General features: G+C 54.9%; 1 protein-coding gene across 1 annotated transcript; it reads right to left on the bottom strand.

Moving 5' to 3' along the window:
* Window positions 1-1,788: 1,788 nt before the first annotated feature.
* LOC125449274 (fos-related antigen 1-like) lies at window positions 1,789-23,031 on the bottom strand. Its single transcript, XM_059641660.1, has 4 exons — window positions 22,969-23,031; window positions 15,174-15,416; window positions 3,003-3,110; window positions 1,789-2,301 (listed from the first exon to the last, which is right to left on the bottom strand). Exons 1-4 carry the CDS (start codon window positions 23,029-23,031, stop codon window positions 1,789-1,791), a joined length of 927 nt encoding a protein of 308 aa, XP_059497643.1.
* Window positions 23,032-27,098: the final 4,067 nt, after the last annotated feature.

Raw genomic sequence — 27,098 nt, 5'->3', positions numbered from 1 at the left:
ACTGTGAGGGTTTGGGGAGAGCTAGGAAGAGTCTCCTTGATTGGGTGGTGTTAAGGTCCAAACCAGCCAGCATGGTCTCAGTCAGGACTGGCTCAAAGCTAACAAACCAACAGCAGCAGCAGCAAGCAAGCTCCAAATGGCACATTGGCCTTTAGCTGGCTGGGCTATGAGAGTAAACATACCCTGCTGCATTCCAACAGAGCCTCTGTGAGTCTGCGCCTGGAGTATCATGTACAATTCTGCTCTTCTTATCGAAGGAAGGATCGACTTGCCGCAGAGGGGAAAGATGTGCAGGGTCGGAGGGACTGGTCATAGGTAAATGCAGGGTTACAGGGATGGTGTGGGGTCTGGATCTGGGTGGGATGCTCTTCGGCTTACCGGTGTGCACTTAGGCCAAATGGTCTGCTTCCACACTGAAGGGATTCTATGATTCTGTTCTGTGAGGAAGTGTTTCCTGGGATGATGGGATTGTCCCAGGTTGAGACATTGAGGAGACAGGGCCTGTGTTGTCTCGGCTTTAGAGGTGACCTGATTGTAGGATACAAGACTCTTTCTCTTGATGAGTTTCGGATGCATGGAGGATGTTTCCCTGCTGGCTGGGGTGGGGATGTGTCTAGGACGAGGGGGTCACACGTAGTTTCAGGGGGAGGGGTCAGCCATTTTGCCACTGAGAGGAGTAGGATAACAGGTCAGCCATTTTGGCACTGAGACGAGGAGGATAAGGGGTTGGCCATTTTAGGATGAAGACAACGAGGTTAAAGGTTTGGCCATTTTGGGACAGAGACGAGGAGGATAAGGGGTCGGCCATTTTGGCACTGAAATGAGGCGGTTAAGGGGTCGGCCATTTTGGGATGGAGACAAGGAGTTTAAGGGGTCAGCCATTTTGGGGCTGAGACAAAGAGGATAAGGGGTCGGCCATTTTGGGATGGAGACAAGGAGTTTAAGGGGTCAGCCATTTTGGGGCTGAGACAAGGAGTTTAAGGGGTCGGCCATTTTGGGATGGAGACAAGGAGGATAAGGGGTTGGCCATTTTGGGATAGAGACAAGGAGGATAAGGGGCCGGCCATTTTGGTACGGAGTTGCAGAGCGCAGTAGAGGCTCAGTCATTGAGAACGTTCACGGTGGAGATCGAGAGCTTTTCTAGACATTAAAGACGTCGAGGGACAGGGTGCAGGGAGCCACGATCTCAATCAAATGGCGGAGCAGGCCCGAGGGGCCAAATCTCCTGTTCCTGCTCCTGTTTCTTGGGCATTTCCATGAGGCCCAGGCACAGGGAGGCCTCCGATAGTGCCGCCGCCCCCCCCCCCACTTCCCTCGTGACTCTGAGCCGATTCGAAGTGTGGAGTGTGCGAGAGAAGGAGAGAGCTGAGGAACGAGAAAATCGGAGGCGAAAACCTTGGCCGAGTGGGCGACCGTTTAATTTTCTGTCGAGCAGCAGGCCGTTGAGAACTGACAGTGAGCGCTCCATCACCACCCCCCCCGCCGCCTCCTCAGGCCCACACAAACCCAAGTGTAAAAAATAAATTATACAAAAATACATTTCAGAATAAATAGTGAGTGATGGCTGGGCCCTGGGAGGGGGGTCCTCGATTATCTGTGGCTTGGTTGAGGGAAGGGGGTGTGGGAGAGAATGGGGGAAGGGGGATAGTGGTCCAGAAACCATTCAATGTAGAGTGGGCAATGCCAACTCAAAGATGGCCGCCCAGTGCTTTGTAAATGACCCGCACCCACCGCACTGACCGTTCCCCATGCACCCCACCCCACCCCCACCCATGGGTTGCCAGGTGCCTAAAGGGTCACCAGGGTGGGGGAGCTGAGCGAGTCGGACGACTGGTCACCGCCGCTGCTGCTGCCGCGGCGATGGGCTGCGGCGCAAGGCTCCGGGGGCGTGTACAGGCCCAAGGCCTGACCAGAGGGCCCAGCGGAAGGTTCCAGATCGAAGGCGGCGCCGGGGTAGGTGAAGGTCAGGCCGGCGGCATAGGGAGTGCCCGAGGGGGTCCGCACCACGGTCGGGGTGTGCAGAGCCTCAGGCTCCGGCCCATCCCGGCTGGAGGACGGCTCGATGGCCACTCTCGGTGGCTTGGGCCTGAAGGAGCAGTCCGTCGCCCCGGCGACCGCATCCCTTGGCCTCTCTGAGCATCCCTTGGTTGTTGCGCTCGTCAAGGGAGCCCGGGAATCATCCGAGACTTTGCAGATGGGCTGATGGGCTTCCAGGATGAACTCGAGCCTTTCTTTCTCCTTCTGTAAGTCAGCGATCTCCTTCTGCAGTCCCGATTTCACATCCTCCAGTTGGTCCGTTTCCTGAAAAAATCAATTCAATTGGTTCTCCCACACGGATTTAAACAGGGAGTCACAAACCACGTGGTCCCCATCAAACAACCACAGGGCTAGATACAGAGTAAAGCTCCCTCTACACTATCTCCCATCAAACACTCCCAGGACAGGGACAGACAACAGTTTGTTTTATGGAGGTGGGAGGATCCTTGACCTAGAATTTGTTGTGACAGATGGTGAAGAATTTCTCACTGGCTCTCCCTTCTTCTCTCTCTCCCTCACCTTATCCCTCCCTCTCCTTCCCATCTCTCTCTGTCACTCCCTCCTTCCTTCTCTCCCCCATCTCTCCCACCCTCTCCCTCTCCCCTCTCTTCCTCTCACTCCTCCACCCCCTTTCTCTCTCGCTGCCTTCCTTTCTTCCCCTCTCTGCCACCCCCACTCTGTCCCGCTCACCACCTCCCTCTCACCCCTCTACCCCCATAACCCTCTCCCACTCTCCCTGCCTCCCTCTCCCCCTGCCCCGTCTCACTCCGCCCCAGCATCCCTCTCTACCCCTGCCGCTCCTCACCCCCTCTCCCTCTCCCACTCTCCCCCCTGCCCCCTCACTCTTTCCCACACTCTCTGCTTCACCCCTCCCTCCCTCCACCTGTCTCCCACCCTCTCCCTCTCCCCCACTACCCACACACCCCCATCTCTGTCCCTCTCCCTCCGATACAGAGTGCACTCACTGCCTGCAGCCTCTCAGTCAGCTCCCTCCTCCGGTTCCGACACTTGGCTGCTGCCAGTTTGTTCCTCTCTCTCCGCAGTTTCCTCCTCTCCTCCTCCTCCGGGGAGAGCTGCAACAAGTGAGTCGTGCATCAATAACACAGTAACCAGTCAGAAGTCTCTCACACACACACACACACACACACACACACACACACACACACACTCTCACTCACTCACACTCACACACACACACACACACACTCTCACTCACTCACACTCTCACACACACACACACACACGCACACACACACACACACACACACACACTCACTCACACTCTCACACACACACACACACACACACACACTCTCACTCACTCACACTCACACACACACACACACACACTCTCACTCACTCACACTCTCACACACACACACACACACACACTCTCACTCACTCACACTCTCACACACATACACACACACACACTCTCACTCACTCACACTCTCACACACACGCACACACACACACTCTCACTCACTCACACTCTCACACACACGCACACACACACACTCTCACTCACTCACACTCTCACACACACACACGCACACACACTCTCACTCACTCACACTCTCACACACACACACACACCAAGACTGAAGCCGCGGCTCAGGATGCAGCACAGCAGGGAAAAACGTCGTGGGGTGCTGGATCAAATCAGAAAGCTGAAATCCAGGCTAACACTCCCAATGCCAGGACTGAGGGAGCGCCGCACTGTCGGAGGGTCAGTACTGAGCGAGCGGCACACTGTCGGAGGGTCAGTGCTGAGGGAGCGGGCGCTGTCGGAGGGTCAGCGCTGAGGGAGCGGGCGCTGTCGGAGGGTCAGCGCTGAGGGAGCGGACACTGTCGGAGGGTCAGCGCTGAGGGAGCGGGCGCTGTCGGAGGGTCAGTGCTGAGGGAGCGGGTGCTGTCGGAGGGTCAGTGCTGAGGGAGTGCCGAACTGTCGGAGGGTCAACACTGAGGGAGAGTCGCACTGTCGGAGGGTCAGCGCTGAGGGAGCGGGTACTGTCGGAGGGTCAGTGCGGAGGGAGCGCCGCACTGTCGGAGGGTCAGTGCTGAGGGAGTGCCGCACTGTTGGAGGGTCAGCGTTGAGGGAGTGCCGCACTGTTGGAGGGTCAGTGCTGAGGGAGTGCCGCACTGTTGGAGGGTCAGCGTTGAGGGAGTGCCGCACTGTTGGAGGGTCAGTGCTGAGGGAGTGCCGCACTGTTGGAGGGTCAGCGTTGAGGGAGCGCTGCACTGTCGGAGGGTCAGTGCTGAGGGAGCACCGAGCTGTCGGAGGGTCAGCGCCGAGGGAACACCGAACTGTCGGAGGGTCAGCGCCGAGGGAGCGCCACACTGTTGGAGGGTCAGTGCTGAGGGAGCGCCGCACTGTCGGATGGTCAGTGCTGAGGGAGTGCCGAATTGTCGGAGGATCAACACTGAGGGAGAGTCGCACTGTCAGAGGGTCAGCGTTGAGGTTGTGTGCACAGTCGGAGGGTCAGTGCTGTGGGAGCGCTGCACTGTCAGAGGGTCGTAACTGAGGGAGTGCCACACTGTTGGAAGGTCAGCACTGAGGGACCGCCGCACTTTTGGATGGTCAGTCGCACTGTCACAGCGTCAGTGCTGAGGGAATGCTGCACTGTCGGAGGGTCAGCACTGAGGGAATGGGCTTTGTCGGAGGGTCAGTGCTGAGGGAGTGGGCACTGTCGGAGGGTCAGCGCTGAGGGAGCGGACACTGTCGGAGGGTCAGTGCTGAGGGAGCACCGCACTGTCAGAGGGTCAGTGCTGAGGGAGCGGGCACTGTCGGAGGATCAGCGCTGAGGGAGTGGGCACTGTCGGAGGGTCAGTGCTGAGGGAGTGGGCACTGTCGGTGGGTCAGTGCTGAGGGAATGCTGCACTGTCGGAGGGTCAGCACTGAGGGAGTGGGCACTGTCAGAGGGTCAGCACTGAGAGAGTGGGCACTGTCGGAGGATCAGCGCTGAGGGAGTGCCGCACTGTCGGAGGGTCAGCGCCGAGGGAGCGCCGCACTGTCGGAGGGTCAGTGCCGAGGGAGCGCCGCACTGTCGGAGGGTCAGCGCTGTGGGAGCGCCGCACTGTCGGAGGGTCAGCGCTGAGAGAGCGGGCACTGTCGGAGGGTCAGCGCTGAGGGAGCGGGCACTGTCAGAGGGTCAGCAGTGAGAGAGTGAGCACTGTTGGAGAATCAGTGCTGAGGGAGTGGGCACTGTGGGAGGGTCAGCGCTGAGGGAGCGCCGCACTGTCGGAGGGTCAGCGCTGTGGGAGCGCCGCACTGTCGGAGGGTCAGCGCTGAGAGAGCGGGCACTGTCGGAGGGTCAGCGCTGAGGGAGCGGGCACTGTCAGAGGGTCAGCAGTGAGAGAGTGAGCACTGTTGGAGAATCAGTGCTGAGGGAGTGGGCACTGTGGGAGGGTCAGCGCTGAGGGAGCGCCGCACTGTCGGAGGGTCAGTGCTGAGGGAGCGGGCACTGTCGGATGTTCAGTTCTGATGGAGCACCGCACTGTCGGAGGGTCAGTGCTGAGGGAACGCCGAACTGTCGGAGGGTCAGTGCTGAGGGAGCTGGCACTGTCAGAGGGTGAGTGCTGAGGGAGTGGGCACTTTCAGAGGGTCAGTTCTGATGGAGCACCGCACTGTCGGAGGGTCAGTGCTGAGGGAACGCCGAACTGTCGGAGGGTTAGTGCCGAGGGAACGCCGAACTGTCGGAGGGTCAGTGCTGAGGGAGTGCCGAATTGTTGGAGGGTCAACACTGAGGGAGAGCCGCACTGTCAGAGGGTCAGCGCTGAGGGTGCGGGCGCTGTCAGAGAGTCAGTGCTGAGGGAGCACCATGCTGTTGGAGGGTCAGTTCTGAGGGAGCGCTGCACTGTCAGTGGGTCGTAACTGAGGGAGTGCCGCACTATTGGAGGGTCAGCGCTGCTGGAGCGCGGCAATGTTGGAAGGTCAGCGCTGAGGGACCGCCGCACCTTTGGATGGTCAGTCGCACTGTCGCAGGATCAGTGCTGATGGAGTGGGCACTGTCGGTGGGTCAGTGCTGAGGGAATGCTGCACTGTTGGAGGGTCAGCACTGAGGGAGTGGGCACTGTCGGAGGGTCAGTGCTGAGGGAGCGGGCACTGTCAGAGGGTCAGCGCTGAGGGAGCGGGCACTGTCGGAGGGTCAGTGCTGAGGGAGTGGGCATTGTCGGAGGGTCAGCGCTGAGGGAGCGGGCACTGTCGGAGGGTCAGTGCTGAGGGAGTGGGCATTGTCGGAGGGTCAGTGCTGAGGGAGCGGGCACTGTTGGAGGGTCAGTGCTGAGGTAGAGTCGCACTGTCGGAGGGTCAGCGCTGAGGGAGCGGGCACTGTCGGAGGGTCAGTGCTGAGGGAGCGGGCACTGTCGGAGGGTCAGTGCTGAGGGAGCGGGCACTGTCAGAGGGTCAGTGCTGAGGGAGTGGGCACTGTCGGAGGGTCAGTGCTGAGGGAGCGGGCACTGTCAGAGGGTCAGTGCTGAGGGAGCGGGCACTGTCGGAGGGTCAGTGCTGAGGGAATGGGCACTGTCGGAGGGTCAGTGCTGAGGGAATGGGCACTGTCGGAGGGTCAGTGCTGAGGTAGAGTCGCACTGTTATTTAGTCATTCAGTGCTCATTGAATTTAAGGAGACAAGTGATTACCATGTGTGTTTTGCTCCACAATCTTGTGGTGAACTGTATTCAGCACCAGTTCACCAAGTAGAACAGATCTGTGAAGTAGTTCTCTTTAGTCACAGAAATATAGTAAGCAGGAGGAGGCCATTCAATATGATCCTGGCTGATCATCTGACTTGATATGCTCTAGCCTACAAAATAAATCTATCTCCTTGAAAATATTCAATGTTTTGGCCTCAGCAGTTCCCTGTGGCTGAGAATTGCCGAGGTTTACCAGTCTCTAGGTGAAGACATTTCTCTTTATCTTGTTCCCAAATGGCTTCCTGTGCATCCCTGACATGTGACCAGTGATTCTGGATCCCCCCTCCTACAGGCACATAGCATTGAAACAGGCCCTTTGGCACAACACCTCCACACCGACCCTTGGAACATCCCACCCAGACCCATCCCCGTATAACCCACCCAAACCTGCACATCCCTGGGCACTATGGGACAATTTAGTACGGCCAATCCACCCTAACCCGCACATCCCTGGGCACTATGGGGCAATTTAGCACGGCCAATCCACCCTAACCTGCACATCCCTGGGCACTATGGGACAATTTAGCACGGCCAATCCACCCTAACCCGCACATTCCTGGGCACTATGGGACAATTTAGCACGGCCAATCCACCCTAACCTGCACATCCCTGGGCACTATGGGACAATTTAGCACAGCCAATCCACCCTAACCCGCACATCCCTGGGCACTATGGGACAATTTGGCACGGCCAATCCACCCTAACCCGCACATCCCTGGGCACTATGGGGACAATTTAGCATGGCCAACCCACCCTAACCTGCACATCCCTGGGCACCATGGGGACAATTTAGCACGGCCAACCCACCCTAACCCGCACATCCCTGGGCACTATGGGACAATTTAGCACGGCCAATCCACCCTAACCCGCACATCCCTGGGCACTACGGGACAATTTAGCACGGCCAATCCACCCTAACCTGCACATCCCTGGGCACTATGGGACAATTTAGCACGGCCAATCCACCCGAACCCGCACATCCCTGGGCACTATGGGACAATTTAGCACGGCCAATCCACCCTAACCCGCACATCCCTGGGCACTATGGGACAATTTAGCACGGCCAATCCACCCGAACCCGCACATCCCTGGGCACTATGGGACAATTTAGCACGGCCAATCCACCCTAACCTGCACATCCCTGGACACTATGGGACAATTTAGCACGGCCAATCCACCCTAACCCGCACATCCCTGGGTACTGCGGGACAATTTAGCACGGCCAATCCACCCTAACCCGCACATCCCTGGGCACTATGGGACAATTTAGCACGGCCAACCCACCCTAACCCGCACATCCCTGGGCACTATGGGACAATTTAGCACGGCCAATCCACCCGAACCCGCACATCCCTGGGCACTATGGGACAATTTAGCACGGCCAATCCACCCTAACCTGCACATCCCTGGGCACTATGGGACAATTTAGCACGGCCAATCCACCCTAACCTGCACATCCCTGGGCACTATGGGACAATTTAGCACGGCCAATCCACCCTAACCTGCACATCCCTGGGCACTATGGGACAATTTAGCACGGCCAACCCACCCTAACCTGCAGACCTTCGGGCTGTGGGAGGAGACCACATAAGAAGAGCGGTACCAGTGCAGAAGGGAGGGTGGTGTGGGTGGGTGTGCGTGTGGTTTGGGCTTTGGGAGGGGGAGGGTGGGTGGAGGTCGGTGGGGACTTTAAGGAACAGGATACATCCATCAAATCTGAGCGTGAGTCAGGCAGGAGCTATGAACGAGTCATCGCAGCCCCAGGGCCAGAAAGGCACGTGCTTGTCAACAGGAAATAATTCCAATCTGCTGACACTTTCCTGCCCTGGAAAGAGATTTGACTCATCGTCTCGGATCCCGGGATTAAAGCGAACCGGCCTACCATTTCTCAACAAAAAAAAAACTTTCAAACAGGCGATTAAGACAGACGGAGGGAGAGAGAAAAAATCTTTTGAGGGGTTATCCCAAAGTTTGGGGACCATTGGTGTTTGAGGCGGGGCGGGGGGGGGGTTAGTCTCCGTAGGAATTGTGAGAGTTGGGGGTCACGGCGTGGAGGAGCGCGGGGTCGCCGGGATGTGAGAGGCCAGTGCATGTGATCTCTCTTCCACTCCCTGAGCGATTCCAACTGTTCCCAACACGACCCTCGGGATCCAGGTGACCAAAGGCTGCCAACCTTCATGCTGTGTCCATCCAGCTCCACACCTTGTTATCCCGGATTCTTCAGCATCTGCAGTTCCCATTATCTCTGAAACAATTATAACCTCACTGCGAAGACTCTTCCAGGGATGCCTAACCTGAAGAAGTTACCCTCCTCCCTCCAGACAAACCTCAGGGGATGTCTCTCCCACTGCAACTCTCTTGTACTTCTCTATCCATCTTCTATCCGCCTCCCCCTCTCTCCCTATTTATTTCAGAACCCCCTTTCCCCTGCCACCTCTCTGACGAAGGCCTGAAACATCAGCCTTCCTGGTCCTAAGCTGCTGCTGGGCCTGCTGTGTCCATCCAGCTCCACACCTTGTTGTCTCAGATTCTCCAGCATCTGCAGTTCCTGCTATCTCTCCCAGACCCAAAACGTCAGCCTTCCTGCTCCTAAACTGCTGCTGGGCCTGCTGTGTTCATCCAGCTCCACACCTTGTTATCTCGGGTCACCCAATGCTGGTGCCAGTCGAATCCCATTCCCGGCGTCTCAGCTGGACGTGGGGAGGGGCGGGGGTTGAAAAGCTCGAGTGGCTCCGCACTCCCTCGGGACCTACACCGGGGTCCTGAGGGCAAATCTCGGGAGCAGTACCCAAACCTGTGACCTCCCACCTCTGACGCGAGAAAGGCGAATTTGCACTCACAGCCCATTTCCTCGGGGGGAGAGGACGCGGAAGTTCTTCGCTTTTAGCCTGCTCAGAGTTGGTCTATGTGTGATGCAAATACCGCATCCCTCTTTGCGATAACAAGGTGTGAAGCAGGATGAAGGCCAAGCAGCATCTTGGGAGCACAAAAGCTGACATTTCAGGCCTAGCCCCTTTTCCTATTTGCCCCTGATTACCCCTGCAGAGCAAAAATCCATCTGCCTGTGTCTTAAAAAAGATGCAAAGAGCCTGCCCCCACCCCCTACTGAGGCAGGGAGCCTCAAACTTGCGCCACCCTCTGAGACAAAAATGTTCTTCTCATCTCTGTTCCTAACAGAGTCCCCTTCATTCCCGCCTGAGTCACACTCAACACCAGGTTATAGTCCAACGGATTATTTGAAAACACAAGCTTTCAGAGCTTTCCAAGATAATAAAATGTGAGGCTGAATGAACACAGCAGGCCAAGCAGCATCTCAGGAGCACAAAAGCTGACGTTTCGGGCCTAGACCCTTCATCAGAGCTTTGCTCCTTCTTCAGACTAACACCTGAAGAAACTTGGTGTGCTGTGATTTCTGTCCTTATCTACCCCAGTCCAATCCAGCACCTCCACTTCCTGCAATACATTGCTCTCTGTTCTTCCTGCCGATGTGAATATTTTCGTATTTTGCCACACGATACTCTATCTGCCACATTCTCATTCACTCACTCGACCTATCTCTCCGTTTATAGCATACATCCCGACCTGTGCTCCCTTCATCGAAGTCACGGATGCGGCCTGTGAAAAAGCTCGAGGCCCCAGCGCAAACCCCAGACAGACTCAGTTTATCTTTCCAATCAAAGACCCGTTCATGCATGCTCCCTGTTTATAAATATGTATTCCTTACACCGTGGGCTTTGATGTTCCACAACAAGTTTTGATGTGGCACCTTATCAGATGCTCTCTGAAAATCCATATAAACATCTACAGCCTTGCCCCCCGCGCCCCCACCCCCCACCACCTTTTATCCACAGCACATGTTACTCCTCGAAAGGGCTCCAAAACATTGGTTAAATATGAATTCTGTTTGGCAAAACTGAGTTGACTCTTCCTCACTACTTTGAGTTTTTCTAAGTGTGCAGCTCTAACCTCTGTAATGAGTGATTCTAACACCTATCCCCGTGGCAGACATCTGCTTAACCATTCGACGGTCTCCCCCTGCGCCCCACTCCATGTTTTATTTTAATCTTGATTCATTATTGAGCGAAGAGGGAGGCAATTCCTTCCACATTCTGAACCCTTTTTATCAAGTCACTACTCAATTGGTAGAACGTAGAACAATATAGCGCAGAACAGGCCTTTCAGCCCTCAATGTTGCGCCGACCTGTGAACCAATCTAAGCCCATCCCCCTACACTACCCCATCATCGTCCATATGCTTATCCAAGGACTGTTTAAATGCCCCTGATGTGGCTGAGTTCACTACATTGGCAGGCAGGGTGTTCCACACCCTTACCACTCTCTGAGTAAAGAACCTGCCTCTGACATCTGTCTTAAATCTATCACCCCTCAATTTGTAGCTATGCCACCTTGTACAAGCTGAAGTCATCAACCTCGGAAAAAGACTCTCGCTGTCCACCCTATCTAATCTCCTGATCATCTCGAATGTCTCTATTAAATCCCCCTCTTAGCCACCTTCTCTCCAATGAGAACAGACCTAAGTCCCTCAGCCTTTTTTCATAAGGCCTTTGCTCCAGACCAGGCAACATCCTGGTAAAACGCCTCTGCACCTTTTCCAATGCTTCCACATTCTTCCTGTAATGGGGTCTCCAGAACTGCACGCAATATTCCAAACGAGGCCGCACTAGCGTTTTGTACAGTTGCAGCACGACATCACAGCTCCAGAACTCAATCCCCCTACCAATAAAACCTAAAACAAAGTAAGCCTTGTTCTATGAAAGCCTTCTTAACAGCACTATCAACTTGGGTGGCAACTTTCAGGGATATACGTGGACACCAATATAATCAATTAATTGAGCCTGCTTGCAGATATTTTGATCTGATATTATTAATCCTCTCAATCATTCTAATATTTATTTACCCGGGTGGCTCAATGTTTAGCACCGCTGTCTCGCAGCGCCAGGCACCCAGGTTCGATCCCACCCTCAGGCTGTGTAGAGTTTGCACTTTCTCCTTGTGTCTGCACAGTGTTGCTCCAGTCTCCTCCCACAGTCACAAAGATGTGCAGGTTAGGGCTGATTGGCCACGCTAACTAGCTCAAAGTGTCCAGGGGTGTTCAGGCCAGCTCTGGCAAATGCAGGCTTACAGGGAAGGCTGGGGCAGAGAGCCATACAGTGTGAAAACAGACCCATCGACCCAACCAGTCCGTGCCAACCATAATTCCAAACTCAACTAGTCCCACCTGCCTGCGCTTGGCCCTTATCCCTCCAATCCTTGCCCATTCACGTAATTCTCCAAATGTCTTTTAAATGTTGTAACTGTACCCACATCCTCCAGCATCTCTGGCAGTTCACTCCAAATGTGAACTGCCCTCTGTGTATAAACATTGCCCCTCAGGTCCCTTTAAAACGCTCCCCTCTCACCTTAAACCTATGCCCCTCTAGTTTTGAACTCCCCCCCCCCGGGGAAAAGACCCTTGTTATTCACCCTATCAATGCTCTTCGCAGACTCGATGGGCCAAATTGCCTCCATCCGCACTGCAGGGATTCTACGATGCTGTTCTATGATTCTGCGGCTCCTGTGCAGCTTTAACTGTTCTGCTAGGACAGTGCCAGTTCTCAACACAGCACATGCCTGGCCACCATCGTCACAGGCGGCTACAACATCTGTTTCTCATGGACGCCTGTGCAGCTGCTGACTGTAAATTAGAGAGATGGGCGGTGGGGAAAGCCAGACACAAGACTGAGCAAGTTTAAATCCTGTGCCAGGCCGAGCCCTGCCAAGGGGACACTTCTCTGTCCCTCTCCCTCTCCCTCTCTGCCTCTGACTTCCCAGTGGCTTGTCATTTCAGTAGCGCTGTCACACTGACATTTCAGTCCTGGGCCTGTGCGAATGTTCCAGTCAAGCACAATGCAAGCTCAAGCTCCGTTTCCATTTCGGCATTTTACAGCCTCAATATTGAGCCCCACAATTTTGCTTCAGCTGCTTTAACAACCCCTTTGTCTTTTGCACTGAGCCTCCAAACGATCTGTTCCCTTTGCTCTTCTTCCTCCTGCTCTATCTGAAAAAAAATTTTCCTGCCCCTTTCAGTTCTGATGAAAGGTCACTGAACCTCCCCACTGGCAGGCATCCTGTCACTCAGTTACTCACACAAACACCTTAATACACACTCACACACAAAGATATGGACGCACACTCACACGTTCCCTCTCTCTCACACACTTACACGGTCCCTCACATGCACGCACACTCACATGCATGTTCTCTCACTTGTGTACGTGCTTAAACATTCCTCTTGCTCACACACACATACATACCCTCACACCCAATCACTAACACACACAATCTCATAAACACTCTGACAAACACACACTTGCTCACACCTTCTCACAAACACATACACAAACACACAGTCACATGTGCTCAAGACATGTGGCCCTGTTTGTCAGCACGAAGCTACGAAGGTTCACACTGATGTTCACACACACACATATTGATGTTCACAGACACACACAAACTCTGTTATTCTGTACATAAACGCCCTGAACCCCTCGATTGGATTCTAATCTGTAACAGTTATTCTATATGTAACCAACCCCGAAACCCTTCAATTAGATTGCAGACTGTAACTCAGTCTGGGATATATGTTATTCTATATATAACTCACCCTGAAAACCCTTGACTAAATTCCAGAGCCCCGTATATTTATCTGTAATTGCTAGTTTTCCCAAGGACTAACTTAATGCCCTGGGGGGAGTGTGTCAGTATTTACAGAGGGTCCCTGGGTGAGGCAGTATCGGTATTTACAGGGAGTCCCTGCGTGTCTGTGTCAGTATTTACGGGGGGGGGGGTCCCAGGAGGGTGTGTGTGTCGGTATTTACAGGGTGGTCCCTGGGGGTGTGTGTCAGTACTTATAGGGAGTCCCCAGGGGTGTGTGCATGTCAGTGTTTACAGGAGGTCCGTAGGAGTGGATGTGTATCAGTGTTTACAGGAGGTCCCTAGGAGTGGATGTGTGTCAGTGTTTACAGGGGGTCCCGAGGGGGGAGTGTGTCAGTATTTACGGGGGGTCCCTAGGAGTGGATGTGTGTCAGTATTTACAGGGGGGTCCCCGAGCGGGGAGTGTGTCAGTGTTTACAGGGGGTCTCCGAGGGGGGAGTGTGTCAGTATTTACAGGGGGTGTCCGAGGGGGGAGAGTGTCAGTGTTTACAGGGGTCCCCGAGGGGGGAGTGTGTCAGTATTTACAGGGGGGTCTCCGAGGGGGGAGAGTGTCAGTATTTACAGGGGGTGTCCGAGGGGGGAGAGTGTCAGTGTTTACAGGGGTCCCCGAGGGGGGAGTGTGTCAGTATTTACAGGGGGTCTCCGAGGGGGGAGTGTGTCAGTATTTACAGGGGGTGTCCGAGGGGGGAGAGTGTCAGTGTTTACAGGGGTCCCCGAGGGGGGAGTGTGTCAGTATTTACAGGGGGGTCTCCGAGGGGGGAGAGTGTCAGTGTTTACAGGGAGTCCCCGAGCGGGGAGAGTGTCAGTGTTTACAGGGCGTCTCCGAGGGGGGAGAGTGTCAGTGTTTACAGGGGTCCCCGAGGGGGGAGTGTGTCAGTGTTTACAGGGGTCCCCGAGGGGGGAGTGTGTCAGTGTTTACAGGTGGTACCCGAGGGGGCAGTGTGTCAGTGTTTACAGGTGGTACCGAAGAGAAATGTGTCAGTGATTACATGGTGTCCCGGGTGGGGTTATCAGTATTTACAGGAGGTCCCCGGGGGAGTGTGTCAGTATTTTGCAGGGGAGTGCCATTCTACTCTGGTTTTTCTGTGTCTCCCCGACCCTCCCCTCATCTGTGACCAGGATGACCCAATGCCAGTAATAAACTTTGTCCTGCCTGAATGCAGCCCAGATAACTTATCATTCCTCGCCAGAATACGCAACAGCTTTGGCTCTCAAATCAGGAGGGGGATGGTATGTGCCCCACTTGCCCTGGGGCAGCTCCTTCAACACTTATGAACCTCAACACCGTCCAGGACAAAGCAGTGCCCACTTGATTGGCACCACATCCACTCCTTCCACCACTAACACGCTGTTGCAGCAGTGTGTACCAGCTACAAGATACACTGCAGAAACTCACCAAAGGTCCTCGGACACTGATCTTCTGAACCCACAACCACTTCTATCTAGAAGGACCATGACAGTAGATACAGGGCAACACTATCCCTTGCTAAAGCTCCCCTCTGAGCCACTCAGCCGCATCAGCCGTTCCTTCAGTGTCATGGGGTGAAAATCCGGGATCTCCCTCCCTAAGAGCACTGAGCGGGGCTACCTCCAGCACACAGACTGAGATAGCTCACCGCAGCAACTCCAGGGGGCAATTAGGGATGGGAGAAAAACATGGAGGGGGGGGGAAACAAAACGGTTTCGCAAGGTCATAGTGCAGGGACTGTGAATGTATCTGGGTCAACCTACCTCCTCCTCTTTCTGTCTCCTCCCCCTGAAGGGGGCCATGTATGCCCTGATCACCCCCGCACGCGACGAACCCGGGGCAGAGCCCATGCCCAGGGCTGGGTACGAGTAGGTCCTGGGGTCGATATTAGACGTTGATGTGGCGATCACTGTGGGCTGCACCATCCACTGGAAGTCCTGGCTGGTGGTGATGGTGGTGAGCGCGGGCACCGTGGTGCCCATGCCCCCCTGGGGCATGCCGTACTTCTGAAAGGGAAAAACCGGGAGTTAAAAGATGTCAATCCCAGCTTCTCCAGCCCCTACCTTTCCCCTCGGCCGCTCCTCATGGGAATGGGATCCCCCCCCCAAGATCCAGAGGGAGGCAGGTTACTCCTAGAACCCATTGGATTTATGAGTGACTGCTTTGTATCAATGACTCCTCCGGGACTAGAAACATCATCTGGATATGATAACCCCCTCCCCATATTAATCACCCTTCATCATGTTACAGATCTCCATCACATATCACTCCTGCAGAGGAGACAAAGTGTCCATTTTTGTCACCACTCAAGGGGACATCTCAAGTTGCTTCACATCGAAGGGCACCCTGACCTCAGGGCACTCACATGTAGTACCACAGGAAAAGCAACCGTCAATTTTTGCAAAGCAAGATACCACAAACATACAATCTTACACTGAATGTGAGCTTCCGTTTCTGGGCACATTGTCTCAGAGACAGCTACCAGGATACAAGGGAGAACTCCCATCTCCAGTGGCAACAGTAGGATATTTTGATCCTCCAACAGTGTGGCGCTCCCTTGGCACTGACCCTCCGACAGTACCCACTCCCTCAGCACTGACCATCTGACAGTGCCCACTCCCTCAGCGCTGACCCTCGGACAGTGCCCACTCCATCAGCACTGACCCTCGGACAGTAGCCACTCTCTCAGCACTGACCCTCGGACAGTGCGGTGCTTCCTCAGCACTGATCCTCCGACAGTGTGGCGCTCCCTCAGCACTGACCCTCCGACAGTGCCCGCTCCCTTAGCACTGACCCTCTGACAGTGCCCGCTCCCTCAGCACTTAGCCTCCAACAGTGCCCGCTCCCTCAGCATTGACCCTCCGACAGTGTCCGCTCCGTCAGCACTGACACTCCGACAGTGCCCGTTCCCTCAGCACTGACCCTCTGACAGTGCCCGCTCCCTCAGCGCTGACCCTCCGACAGTGCCCACTCCCTCAGCACTGACCCTCCGACAGTGCCCGCTCCCTCAGCGCTGACCCTCCGGCAGTGCCCGCTCCCTCAGCACTGACCCTCCGACAGTGCCCGCTCCCTCAGCACTGACCCTCCAACAGTGCCTGCTCCCTCAGCACTGACACTCCGACAGTGCCCGCTCCCTCAGCACTGACCCTCCGACAGTGCGGTGCTCCCTCAGCACTGACCCTCCGACAGTGCACGCTCCCTCAGCACTGACCCTCCGACAGTGCGGTGCTCCCTCAGCACTGACCTTCCAACAGTGCCCGCTCCCTCAGCACTGACCCCCCCCGACAGTGCCCACTCCCTCAGCACTGACCCTCCGACAGTGCCCGCTCCCTCAGCACTGACCCTCCGACAGAGCCCGTTCTGTTGGCACTGACCCTCCGACATTGCCCGCTCCCTCAGCGCAGACTCTGGGTGTGTCGGGTCATACTTTAATGTGCTCGAGTCTCTGGAGTGGGGTTTCCTGACTGACAGGTGGGAGAGAGTAAGTACGAGAGAGAGAGAGAGAGACTCACTGAGCCATAACTGAAACTTCACCCGAGAAACGCTGAGGCAAAGGACTGAAATAAGATGAAAACACAGAGACAGTTTCGAATCCTCTTTGATTGGTGGGGGGTGGGGGTGCAGTTTATCCATGGTCTGTCGACATGCTGTTAGATAGTCAGTGGAAGTCTCCATTGTAAATCCTGCCTGGTACTCACTGAGATAATTGTGAATGACCATCAGAACACCTAGTGTTTGTACCTGACCACGTTCATAAGTTGTGTTATTGTAAAGATAGTTGTTTGGAACAGGGATGGTCAGAACTGCCGATGCTGGAGACTCTGGGATAACAAGGTGCGGAGTTGGATGGACACAGCAGGCCAAGCAGCATCAGAGGAGTGGGAAGGCAGATGTGAAGGGGCTAGGCTCTTCATCTCCAGGCCCTTCACATCAGCCTTCCTGCTCCTCTGATGCTGCTTGGCCTGCTGTGTCCATCCAGCTCCGCACCTTGTTATCCCAGACTCTCCAGCATCAGCAGTTCCTACAATCTCTGCCAGACCCGAAATGTCAGCTTTCCTGCTCCTCTGATGCTACCTGTCCTGCTGTGTTCATCCAGCTCCACACCTAGTTATCTCTGTTTGGAACAGGGTTAGGTCGCTTCGAGACTGCCTAACCATTTGGCTAGGTCATGGGTGATCCAATTACTCCACACCCTGGACATAAGCCTATCATCCTCACTCTTCAAAATATTCAAGGACCCTGTCTGTACTGCCTTTTCAGGATGAGAGTTCCAAATTCACTGTGTGAGGAATGTTTCTGCCTCACATTTAGCTCTGCTTCTCTCAGATTCTGCTGTTGTTGAATGTCAAACTCTCTCTGCCCTGCTGTCTCTCTCCCTCTTCCTGTGTGTCTGACTCTTTCTCTGTCGCCCCTCCCCGCCCCCCGATAGAATCCCTACAGTGTTGAAGCAGGCCATTCAGCCCACCGATCCTCCCAAGAGCATCCCACCCAGAGCCATCCCACCTACCCTAATCCTGTAACCCTGCATTTTCCACGGCCAATCCACCCTAACCTGCACATCCCTGGGCACTACGGGACAATTTAGCACGGCCAATCCACCCTAACCTGCACATCCCTGGGCACTATGGGACAATTTAGCACGGCCAGTCCACCCTAACCTGCACATCCCTGGGCACTATGGGACAATTTAGCACGGCCAACCCACCCTAACCCGCACATCCCTGGGCACTATGGCACAATTTAGCACGGCCAACCCACCCTAACCTGCACATCCCTGGGCACTATGGGGCAATTTAGCACGGCCAATCCACCCTAACCCGCACATCCCTGGGCACTATGGGACAATTTAGCACGGCCAATCCACCCTAACCCGCACATCCCTGGGTACTATGGGACAATTTAGCACGGCCAACCCACCCTAACCTGCACATCCCTGGACTGTGGGAGGAAACTGGAGCACCCATAGGAAACCCAGGAAGAGACCGGGAGAATGTGCAAATGCCACACAGTCACCTGAGGCTAGAACTGAACCCAGGTCCCTGGCGCTGTGCGAGAGCAGTGCTAACGGCTGTTCTCTCTCTCTCTCTATGTCTCTTTATTCCTCTTTCTGTCTTTTTCATTCTCTGTCTCTCCTTCATCCTCAGTTTCTCACTTGTTCTCAATCCCTCCTTGTCTCTCTCTTTCCATTTCCTCTCTCCCTGTTCCGTCTCTCTCTCTCTCACAACAATGTAAGAGGATGGGGACATGAACAGGAGGGTTTAGAGGGATAGGGGCCAAATGCTGGCAAATGGGACTGGATTAATTTAGGATATCTGGTCGGCATGGACGAGTTGGGCCGAAGGGTCTGTTTCCATGTTATACATCTCTAAGACTCTGTCCCATGCTTTGTGCTCAGTCCCTCTCTATCTCCCTCTTTCTCTTCCCCCTCCCGTTCTGCTTTTCTCTCTCTGCACCCCCTCTCTCCCTGCCCCCCTTTCTTTCCGCATCCCCCTGCTCTCTCTCCCTGCCCCTTCTCTGTGTCTGCCACCCTCCCTCCTTGTCACCTCTCTCTCTGCACCCCCCTGCTCTCTCTCCCTCTCTGTCTCTGCCCCTTCTCTGTGTCTGACCCCTCTCTCTCTCCCTGTCGCCTCTCTTTCTCTCTCTGTCTGTCCCCTCTCTTCCCCTGTCCCTTGTCTCTCCCTGTTCCCCCTCTCTCCCATTCTTGCTATCTCTGTCCTCTCTCCCCCGTCTCTTCTCTCCCTATCCTGCTCTCTCTGTCCTCTCGCTCTTCCTGCCCCTCATCCTCTCTCTCTCCTTGTCTTCCCTTCTGTCTCTCTCTCTCTCTGTCCCCTTTCTCTCACACTGTCTCACTTTACTTGCTGTAATCTGTCTCATCCAGTTTATGACTTCCCTCTTGGTCCTGCTCCCTCAGTTTCTATCGAACTGGCTTCCTTTCTGAGACTGAACATTGCGATTACTCTCACTCTCTATTTCTGTGGCCCGTTAATTTCTGTGTGTCGATATCTCACTTCCGCCTTCTCCCCACCTACTCTTTCTGCACCCACAGACTCCAGCTTTTACTCCACTTCTGTCTTCTCACTTCTCTCTGTCCCTCTCACTCTGTCCGGTCTTGGGTTGCTGTTTTCACTCTCTCTCAGTTACTGCGTACCCCTCTGCTCCAGGACAGTGGTTTAGGCTTGGGATTTCAGACAAAACTCCTCTCTCGGCCAGACAGCAATGGAGAGACCATAGGAACTGCAGATGCTGGAGAATCTAAGATAACAAGGTGTGGAGCTGGATGGACACAGCAGGCCGAGCAGCATCAGAGTAGCAAGAACTTCCAGATTCAAGATAGCCTGACCCCTGCCCCATGGCACTGCAGGCGAATTGGAGTCAGAGACATGAGATGAACAGGCTGGAGGCTGGAGGCGACAGAATCCTCTGAGACAGGAGGCACTTGTTAACAGATCACACCCGGTAAGCACTAGGGTCACCAGTGTCGAATCATGTTCTCAGGTTACACACACAGACTGGATCCTAGATCAAACAGACACACATACACACACACACAATTCCAGGTCACACAGTGGATGGTCACACAGACTAGATGCCAGACGGCACTTACACACAGTGGATCACAGTCTCACACAGCTGGATCCCAGGTCACATTTACACACAATAGACAGTGGCCTCACAGGGACTGGATCCCAGAAATCACACGTGTGCACAGTGGATTGTGGTCGCACAGACTGTATCCCCACAACCACACAGAGATCGGATCCCAGATCACACAGAGACTGGATCCCAGACCTTTGCTTCTCACACGTGCAGTGGATCACAGGCAAGTGTGCAGACCAAATTCTAGGCCCGCACAAAGAGGAGATCGTCAACTTGCAATGGATCTCAGTTGCACAGAGACGGGAGCCAGATCAGACACACACACACGTGGATCACAGTCACACAGGGACTGGATCCAGGATCACACATGCACACCATGGATCATGGTCATAGAGGATAGGTCCCAGATCACACATACACATTGTGGATCATGGTCATACAGAGACTGGGTCCCAATCACACACACACACAGACAGTGGATCATGGCCACACAGAGACTGGACTCAGATCACCTGCATGCAGTAGATCACAGTCACACAGAATCTGGCTCTGGGATCCACATGGGTAGGCTGGAGCCCAGATTACCCACACAAAGGATCATGGTCAGATATTGCTATGTCCACAGAAACTGGTTGGATCCCAGTGGCTCACGTGCAGTGGATCACGTTCACAGCGATGCTAGTCTCAGGTCAGCACCAACAGACTGGATCCCAGCTCTGTCTCTCTTTTTCTTGCTCTCACTCTCTCACACACACGGTGGATCACTGTCGCACGTGGAGTTGGTCCCGGCTCCCAACCCCCCCCCCCCCGCCCCCCACTCAACACATACACATACAGATTACAGAGTCAAGTGCACAGACTAGATCCCAGATCACCTACACAGCCTGGATCATCCATCACACACCCATGTTGGTGGGCAGCTGCACAGGCACAGTGGATCACGGCCACACAATTATGGATCACAGATCCCATGCATACCGAGTGGGCCTGTGCCTAAAGCTCGCGTGCGCACATAGATCTCACACACAGAGTCGATTCCAGGTCACACGGACCGTATCGCAGATCCTCATACGCAGACTGGATTCAGGATCACGCGCGTGCGTCTTTTTAAGCTGGATCGCAGAGCATGTACAGGACTGGAGAAGAAGATGCAGGGTGGATCGCGGATCCTTTCCCTCTCCCGCACTGACTGGATCACAGCGATCTCCCCCTCCACACACACACACTTACACACACGCTGGATCCCAGGTCACACAGAGAATGGGTCACAGCGCCCCCTCCCCCCCCCCCCCACACACACACACAGACTGGATCCCAGGTCACACATACACAGACTGGATCCCGGGTCACACAGAGAGACTGGGTCACCCTCCCCCACTCCCCCCCTCAAACACTCACAGACTGGGTCACAGAGCTCTCACCCTTACACACAGACTGGGTCCCAGGTCACACGCACTGACTGGATCCCAGGTCACACGGAGGGACTGGGTCACCCCAACTCCGCCCCCCCCCCCCCCACACACACACACACATAGACTGGGTCACAGAGCTCTTCCCCCTTACACACAGACTGGATCTCAGGTCACACACGCACAGGCCGGATCCCAGATCACACGCACTGACTGGATCCTGAGTCACACAGAGAGACAAGGTCACCCTCCCCCCCGACCCCACACACACAGACTGGGTCACCGAGCTCTTCCCCTGACACACACAAACACTGGATCCCAAGTCACTCACACACACACACACACACACACAGACACACAGACCGGATCCTAGGTCACACGCACTGTCTGTACCCCGGGTCACACAGAGAGACTGGGTCACCCTCCCCCCGACCCCACACACACAGACTGGATCCCAAGTCACTCACACACAAACACACACACACACACACAGACCGGATCCTAGGTCACACGCACTGTCTGTACCCCGGGTCACACAGAGAGACTGGGTCACCCTCCCCCCCCCCCCCACACACACACATAGACTGGGTCACAGAGCTCTCCCCCTTACACACAGACTGGATCTCAGGTCACTCACGCACAGGCCGGATCCCAGATCACACGCACTGACTGGATCCCGGGTCACACAGAGAGACAGGGTCACCCTCCCCCCTCCCCCCGACCCCACACACACAGACTGGATCCCAAGTCACTCACACACACACACACAGACACACAGACCGGATCCTAGGTCACACGCACTGTCTGTACCCCGGGTCACACAGAGAGACTGGGTCACCCTCCCCCCACCCGACACACACAGACTGGGTCACCGAGCTCTCCCCCTTACACACAGACTGGATCCCAGGTCACTCACACACACACACACACTCTCTCTCACACACACACACACACTCACACACACACACAGACCGGATCCCAGGTTACACGCACTGACTGGATCCCGGGTCACACAGAGAGACTGGGTCACCCCAATTACCCGCCCCCCCCCCCGCACACACACACACACATAGACTAGATCACAGAGCTCTCCCCCCTTACACACAGACTGGATCCCAGGTCACGCACAAACCGGATCCCAGGTTACACGCACTGACTGGATCCCGGGTCACACAGAGAGACTGGGTCACCCCAATTACCCGCCCCCCCCCCCCGCACACACACACACACACACATAGACTAGATCACAGAGCTCTCCCCCCTTACACACAGACTGGATCCCAGGTCACGCACAAACCGGATCCCAGGTTACACGCACTGACTGGATCCCGGGTCACACAGAGAGACTGGGTCACCCCCCCCCCAACACACACACACACACACACAGAACCCTCCCCACCGCCATGACGCAAATACAAGTGCTCACTGACCCACCAGATGTCACAGACCGCGGGCACTGATCTGCCGGCACTGGGCCCGTGATCCCTGTCCCACCTCCGCATCCCCCCCCCCCCCTCCCACCCATTATGAAGCCAAGCAGCCCCCTCCTCACCTGTGTCACTCTGTGGTGACCTGCAGAGTAGGAGCCGGTACCTCTGTAACTTCCTGGAAACATGCTGCCAGCGTGAGAGAGGGAGAGAGAGTGGGAGAGTTGTCTCTCTCTGTGTGTGTGTGTGTGTGTGTGTGTGTGTGTGTCAGGGTTAGTTCAAATCACTGAGCACGGTGACTCACCCTCACTAGTCTCCTCCCGCCGACAGATCATGAATGGGGCATCTCGCCCGGGCCTGAAGGGGGGGTGGGCAATTGTTGTGGGGGGGGGGGGGGAGGGGAGTGATGTGTGGAGGGTGTGTGTTAGGGTAGAGGAACAAAAACTCCAAACTGTTCACCCAGCATTGAACCACAAAATCTCTTGAGATGGGGACAGTTCTCTCCAAAGGAGAGAGAGAGAGAGATCCCCACCTTCCCAAATCCAATGAATGAATGAATGAATGAACCCTTCATTTAATTCAGCAAAATTCAACCACAAAAGCTGCCTTAGCCTCCCCTGATCTCTTATAATCTTAAAACGTCAAACAAAAAAATTTGGAACAATTCCAGTGAAATCGATTTTCGCCTCCGACAAGCAGGGGCTTCCTGTCTGTCAATCGCAAAGTGTTGCAATTTCCCCAGCGGGTGACGCACATGCCCATATATGGTTGGGGGTTCCTGCAGGGAATCCCTCAGCAGTTTACCATCCATTCCACGTCTGGGACCTCTCTGTCACCTCTCCCTCCTTTCTGTCCCTCCACAAGGAAGTGGGCCTGGGGAGGGAGGTCGATCAGAAAGAGCCCCTGGTCAGTTTCTGAAACCAAATTCCTTTCAGGCCTATTTCTCTCAGCTGTTTTTCTTTTAAAAAGCTTCTGCAGTCATTCCAACACACACACACACAACACACACAAACACTCTCTCACACACACATACTCTCATACACAGGCACACATACTCTCTCTCTCACTCTCTCTCTCTCGCACACACATACACACATACTCTCACACACAGGCACACATACTCACTCTCTCTCTCACACACACGCACACATACTCTCACACACAGGCACACACTCTCTCACTCACACACACGCACTCTCACTCACACACACTTTCTCTCACACACACACAGACACACACAATCACACACACACACACACACACACACACACACACACACACACACACTCACACACACAGACACCAGAAGCTGAGTCATTCTTCTGTCAATTGCAGCAGCTCCGGGCTCAGGGGGTGCTTAGCATAGCCTCAACTCATGTGTGGCACTGCCTGCCTCTGAATCACAGGATTACGGGCATAGCTTCACAAGCATGACTGCAGAGGCTCCCCCTCCCCCCACTGCATCCCAAAACCAGCCCAGCCTATCTCTGCCTCCCTAACCTGTTCTTCCTCTCACCCATCCCTTCCTCCCACCCCAAGCCGCACCTCCATCTCCTACCTACTAACCTCATCCCACCTCCTTGACCTGTCCGTCTTCCCTGGACTGACCTATCCCCTCCCTACCTCCCCACCTATACTCTCTCCACCTATCTTCTTTACTCTCCATCTTCGGTCTGCCTCCCCCTCTCTCCCTATTTATTCCAGAACCCTCACCCCATCCCCCTCTCTGATGAAGGGTCTAGGCCCGAAACGTCAGCTTTTGTGCTCCTGAGATGCTGCTTGGCCTGCTGTGTTCATCCAGCCTCACATTTTATTATCTCAGCCACTCACCCTGTTGGGTTTCTGCTGCCATTCAGAGCCACCGTCTCCGCTTAGTGGGCCCCCCCATTCCCTGTAGCCCTTCCTTTCCAGATTGTTTAAACAACCTCCTTCACAGGATGTGGGTGTCTCTGACCAGGCCCAGCATTTATTGCCCATCCCTAATTGCCCAGAGGGTAGTTAAGTGTCACCCACATTGCTGTGGGTCTGGAGTCACATGTAGGCCCAGACTGGGTAAGGATGGCAGTTACCTTCCCCTAAAGGACATCAGTGAAGCAGATGGGTCTGTTGATAATTGACAACAGTTTCAGAGTCCTCTTAATAAGAGTTTTTCTCTTAAAAACAAAATTGAATCTAAATTTCAACATCTACGAGATTCAGGTTCAGATCCCCTGAAAATTACCTGGATCTGCAGATCAATAGGTGAGCAATAAGATCACCAGGCCATTGCTGGCCTTCAGTAACCAGCAGATTCCTTTCTGATAACCTTGCTTGAATCCAGCACTCTCAAGCAGCATCCATTCCCTTCCTCCTGCTTCCACCGATAGCTTTGAGCTGGAGCCCTCAGTTCCCCAACCCTTCCTCGCGTGGGCGGTGATGGGACCAGTTTCCACCTACCCCAATTGATTCGATCCAGACTTCTCCTGAATCTGAACCCCTCCATCAAATCTCCCCTCTTCCCCTGGGTCAATGACCCCCACCCACCTCCCCACACCCCAACCCAATCTCCTTTACTGTCCGTCCATATCTCACAACTTCCTTGTTCATGGAACCATTCACGCCACGATTTCCTGCTCACTCTCCAAAGCCCACACCTCCCTTCCTAACGACTGTGCCCACAATTCTGCGTTGGCCTGTTCTTGCAGGGTCCAGCTTGACTTGCATTGGCATAGTGCCATAACTTCTAGCATCCCTCAGCCACTCCTTGCTCATCAGGTTTGAGGCTTGGACAGGTGAGGAGCTTGTTAGGGAGCTTTTTAAAGGAATTGAGAGAGAGGGAGAGAGTGGCAGAGATGTTTAGGGAGGGAATTCCAGAGTTTGGGGCCTTGGACAGCTGAAGGCTTGGCCACCACTGGGGGGACTGAGGGGAATTAAGGGAGGTTCGAGAGGCCGGGATTGGAGACCTCTGCGTTTTGGGGGCTGGAGGGTGTTATATAGATAGGGAGGGGGAGGAGGGGCTGGAGGGTATTACATACATAGGGATGGGGTGCAGGGGGTTGAGGGGGTGACAGAGATAGGGAGGGGGAGTAGGGGATGGAGGGGTTTACAGAGACAGGGAGGGATGTAGGGGCTGGAGGGGGTGACAGAGACAAGGAGGGATGTAGGGGCTGGAGGGGGTGACAGAGATAGGGAGGGGGTGTAGGGGCTGGAGGCAGTGACAGAGACAGGGAGGGGGTGTAGGGGCTGGAGGAGGTGACAGAGGTAGGGAGGGGGTGTAGGGGCTGGAGGGGGTGACAGAGACAGGGAGGGATGTAGGGGCTGGAGGGGGTGACAGAGATAGGGAGGGGGTGTAGGGGCTGGAGGGGGTGACAGAGACAGGGAGGGATGTAGGGGCTGGAGGGGGTGACAGAGATAGGGAGGGGGTGTAGGGGCTGGAGGAGGTGACAGAGATAGGGAGGGGGTGTAGGGGCTGGAGGGGGTGACAGAGACAGGGAGGGATGTAGGGGCTGGAGGGGGTGACAGAGATAGGGAGGGGGTGTAGGGGCTGGAGGAGGTGACAGAGATAGGGAGGGGGTGTAGGGTGTGAGACCTTCAGCTGCTCAGGGGGAAAGCTTTGGAATTCCAACCGTGATACACCTCTCCCTCCTGCTATAAGTTGCTGCTCAATGCTGAACTCCCTGACCAGCCTTCAGCGTCCATCTGAACATCAGTATGAGAAGCTCTGAGCCAGATAGCGTTTGCGGGAAACAGTTAATCCCACTGAAGTCGCTACAGAAGGAGAAAGGTTGTTGTTGTTTATTGCCTGGCTGTTTAGTCACTCAGGGGTTGAGGTTGGGTGTCACATTGTGATATGATTTCACAAATGCCCTCCCACTCTTCACTCTCTAACAAAACAGGAACTGACCAAGGGGCCACGTGCAAACATTCTTCACACTTCAGTTATTTCAAAGTAAATAAAACCCATGGGGAAGGTGCTGGTTTTGCCTGGTTCTACCTGATCGAGGCTTAATGCCGACCTGCAAAACGTGCCTCCCACCTCCTGCTGAGCCATGATCCCCATCCCAGCACTGAACATCAGGCTGTTGGACTGTCCAGGACATTGGTTCAGCCACTTCTGAAATCCTGCATCCCGTTCTGGACTCCCTGCTACAGGAAGGATGTTGTGAGACCTTAATGGATTCAGAAAAGATTTACAGGGATGTTGCCAGGCTGGAGGGTTTGGGCTACAGGGAGAGGCTGATAGGCTGGGGCTACTTTCCCTGGAGTGTCGGAGGTC

This window comes from Stegostoma tigrinum, chromosome 42 (genome assembly GCF_030684315.1).
Source record: "Stegostoma tigrinum isolate sSteTig4 chromosome 42, sSteTig4.hap1, whole genome shotgun sequence".
Classification (NCBI taxonomy): Eukaryota; Metazoa; Chordata; class Chondrichthyes; order Orectolobiformes; family Stegostomatidae; genus Stegostoma; species Stegostoma tigrinum.
The sequence above is the reverse complement of the archived record's forward strand: the minus strand, read 5'-3'. Positions and strand labels throughout refer to the sequence as shown.

Coding starts and splice junctions, on each gene's coding strand:
- LOC125449274 (XM_059641660.1), bottom strand. CDS start 23,031: ATGTTTCCAGGAAGTTACAGAGGTACCGGCTCCTACTCTGCAGGTCAC. Junction 15,417..22,968: donor GTCACCACAGAGTGACACAG/GTGAGGAGGGGG, acceptor TTTCCCTTTCAG/AAGTACGGCATGCCCCAGGG. Junction 2,302..3,002: donor TGACTGAGAGGCTGCAGGCA/GTGAGTGCACTC, acceptor TGATTTTTTCAG/GAAACGGACCAACTGGAGGA.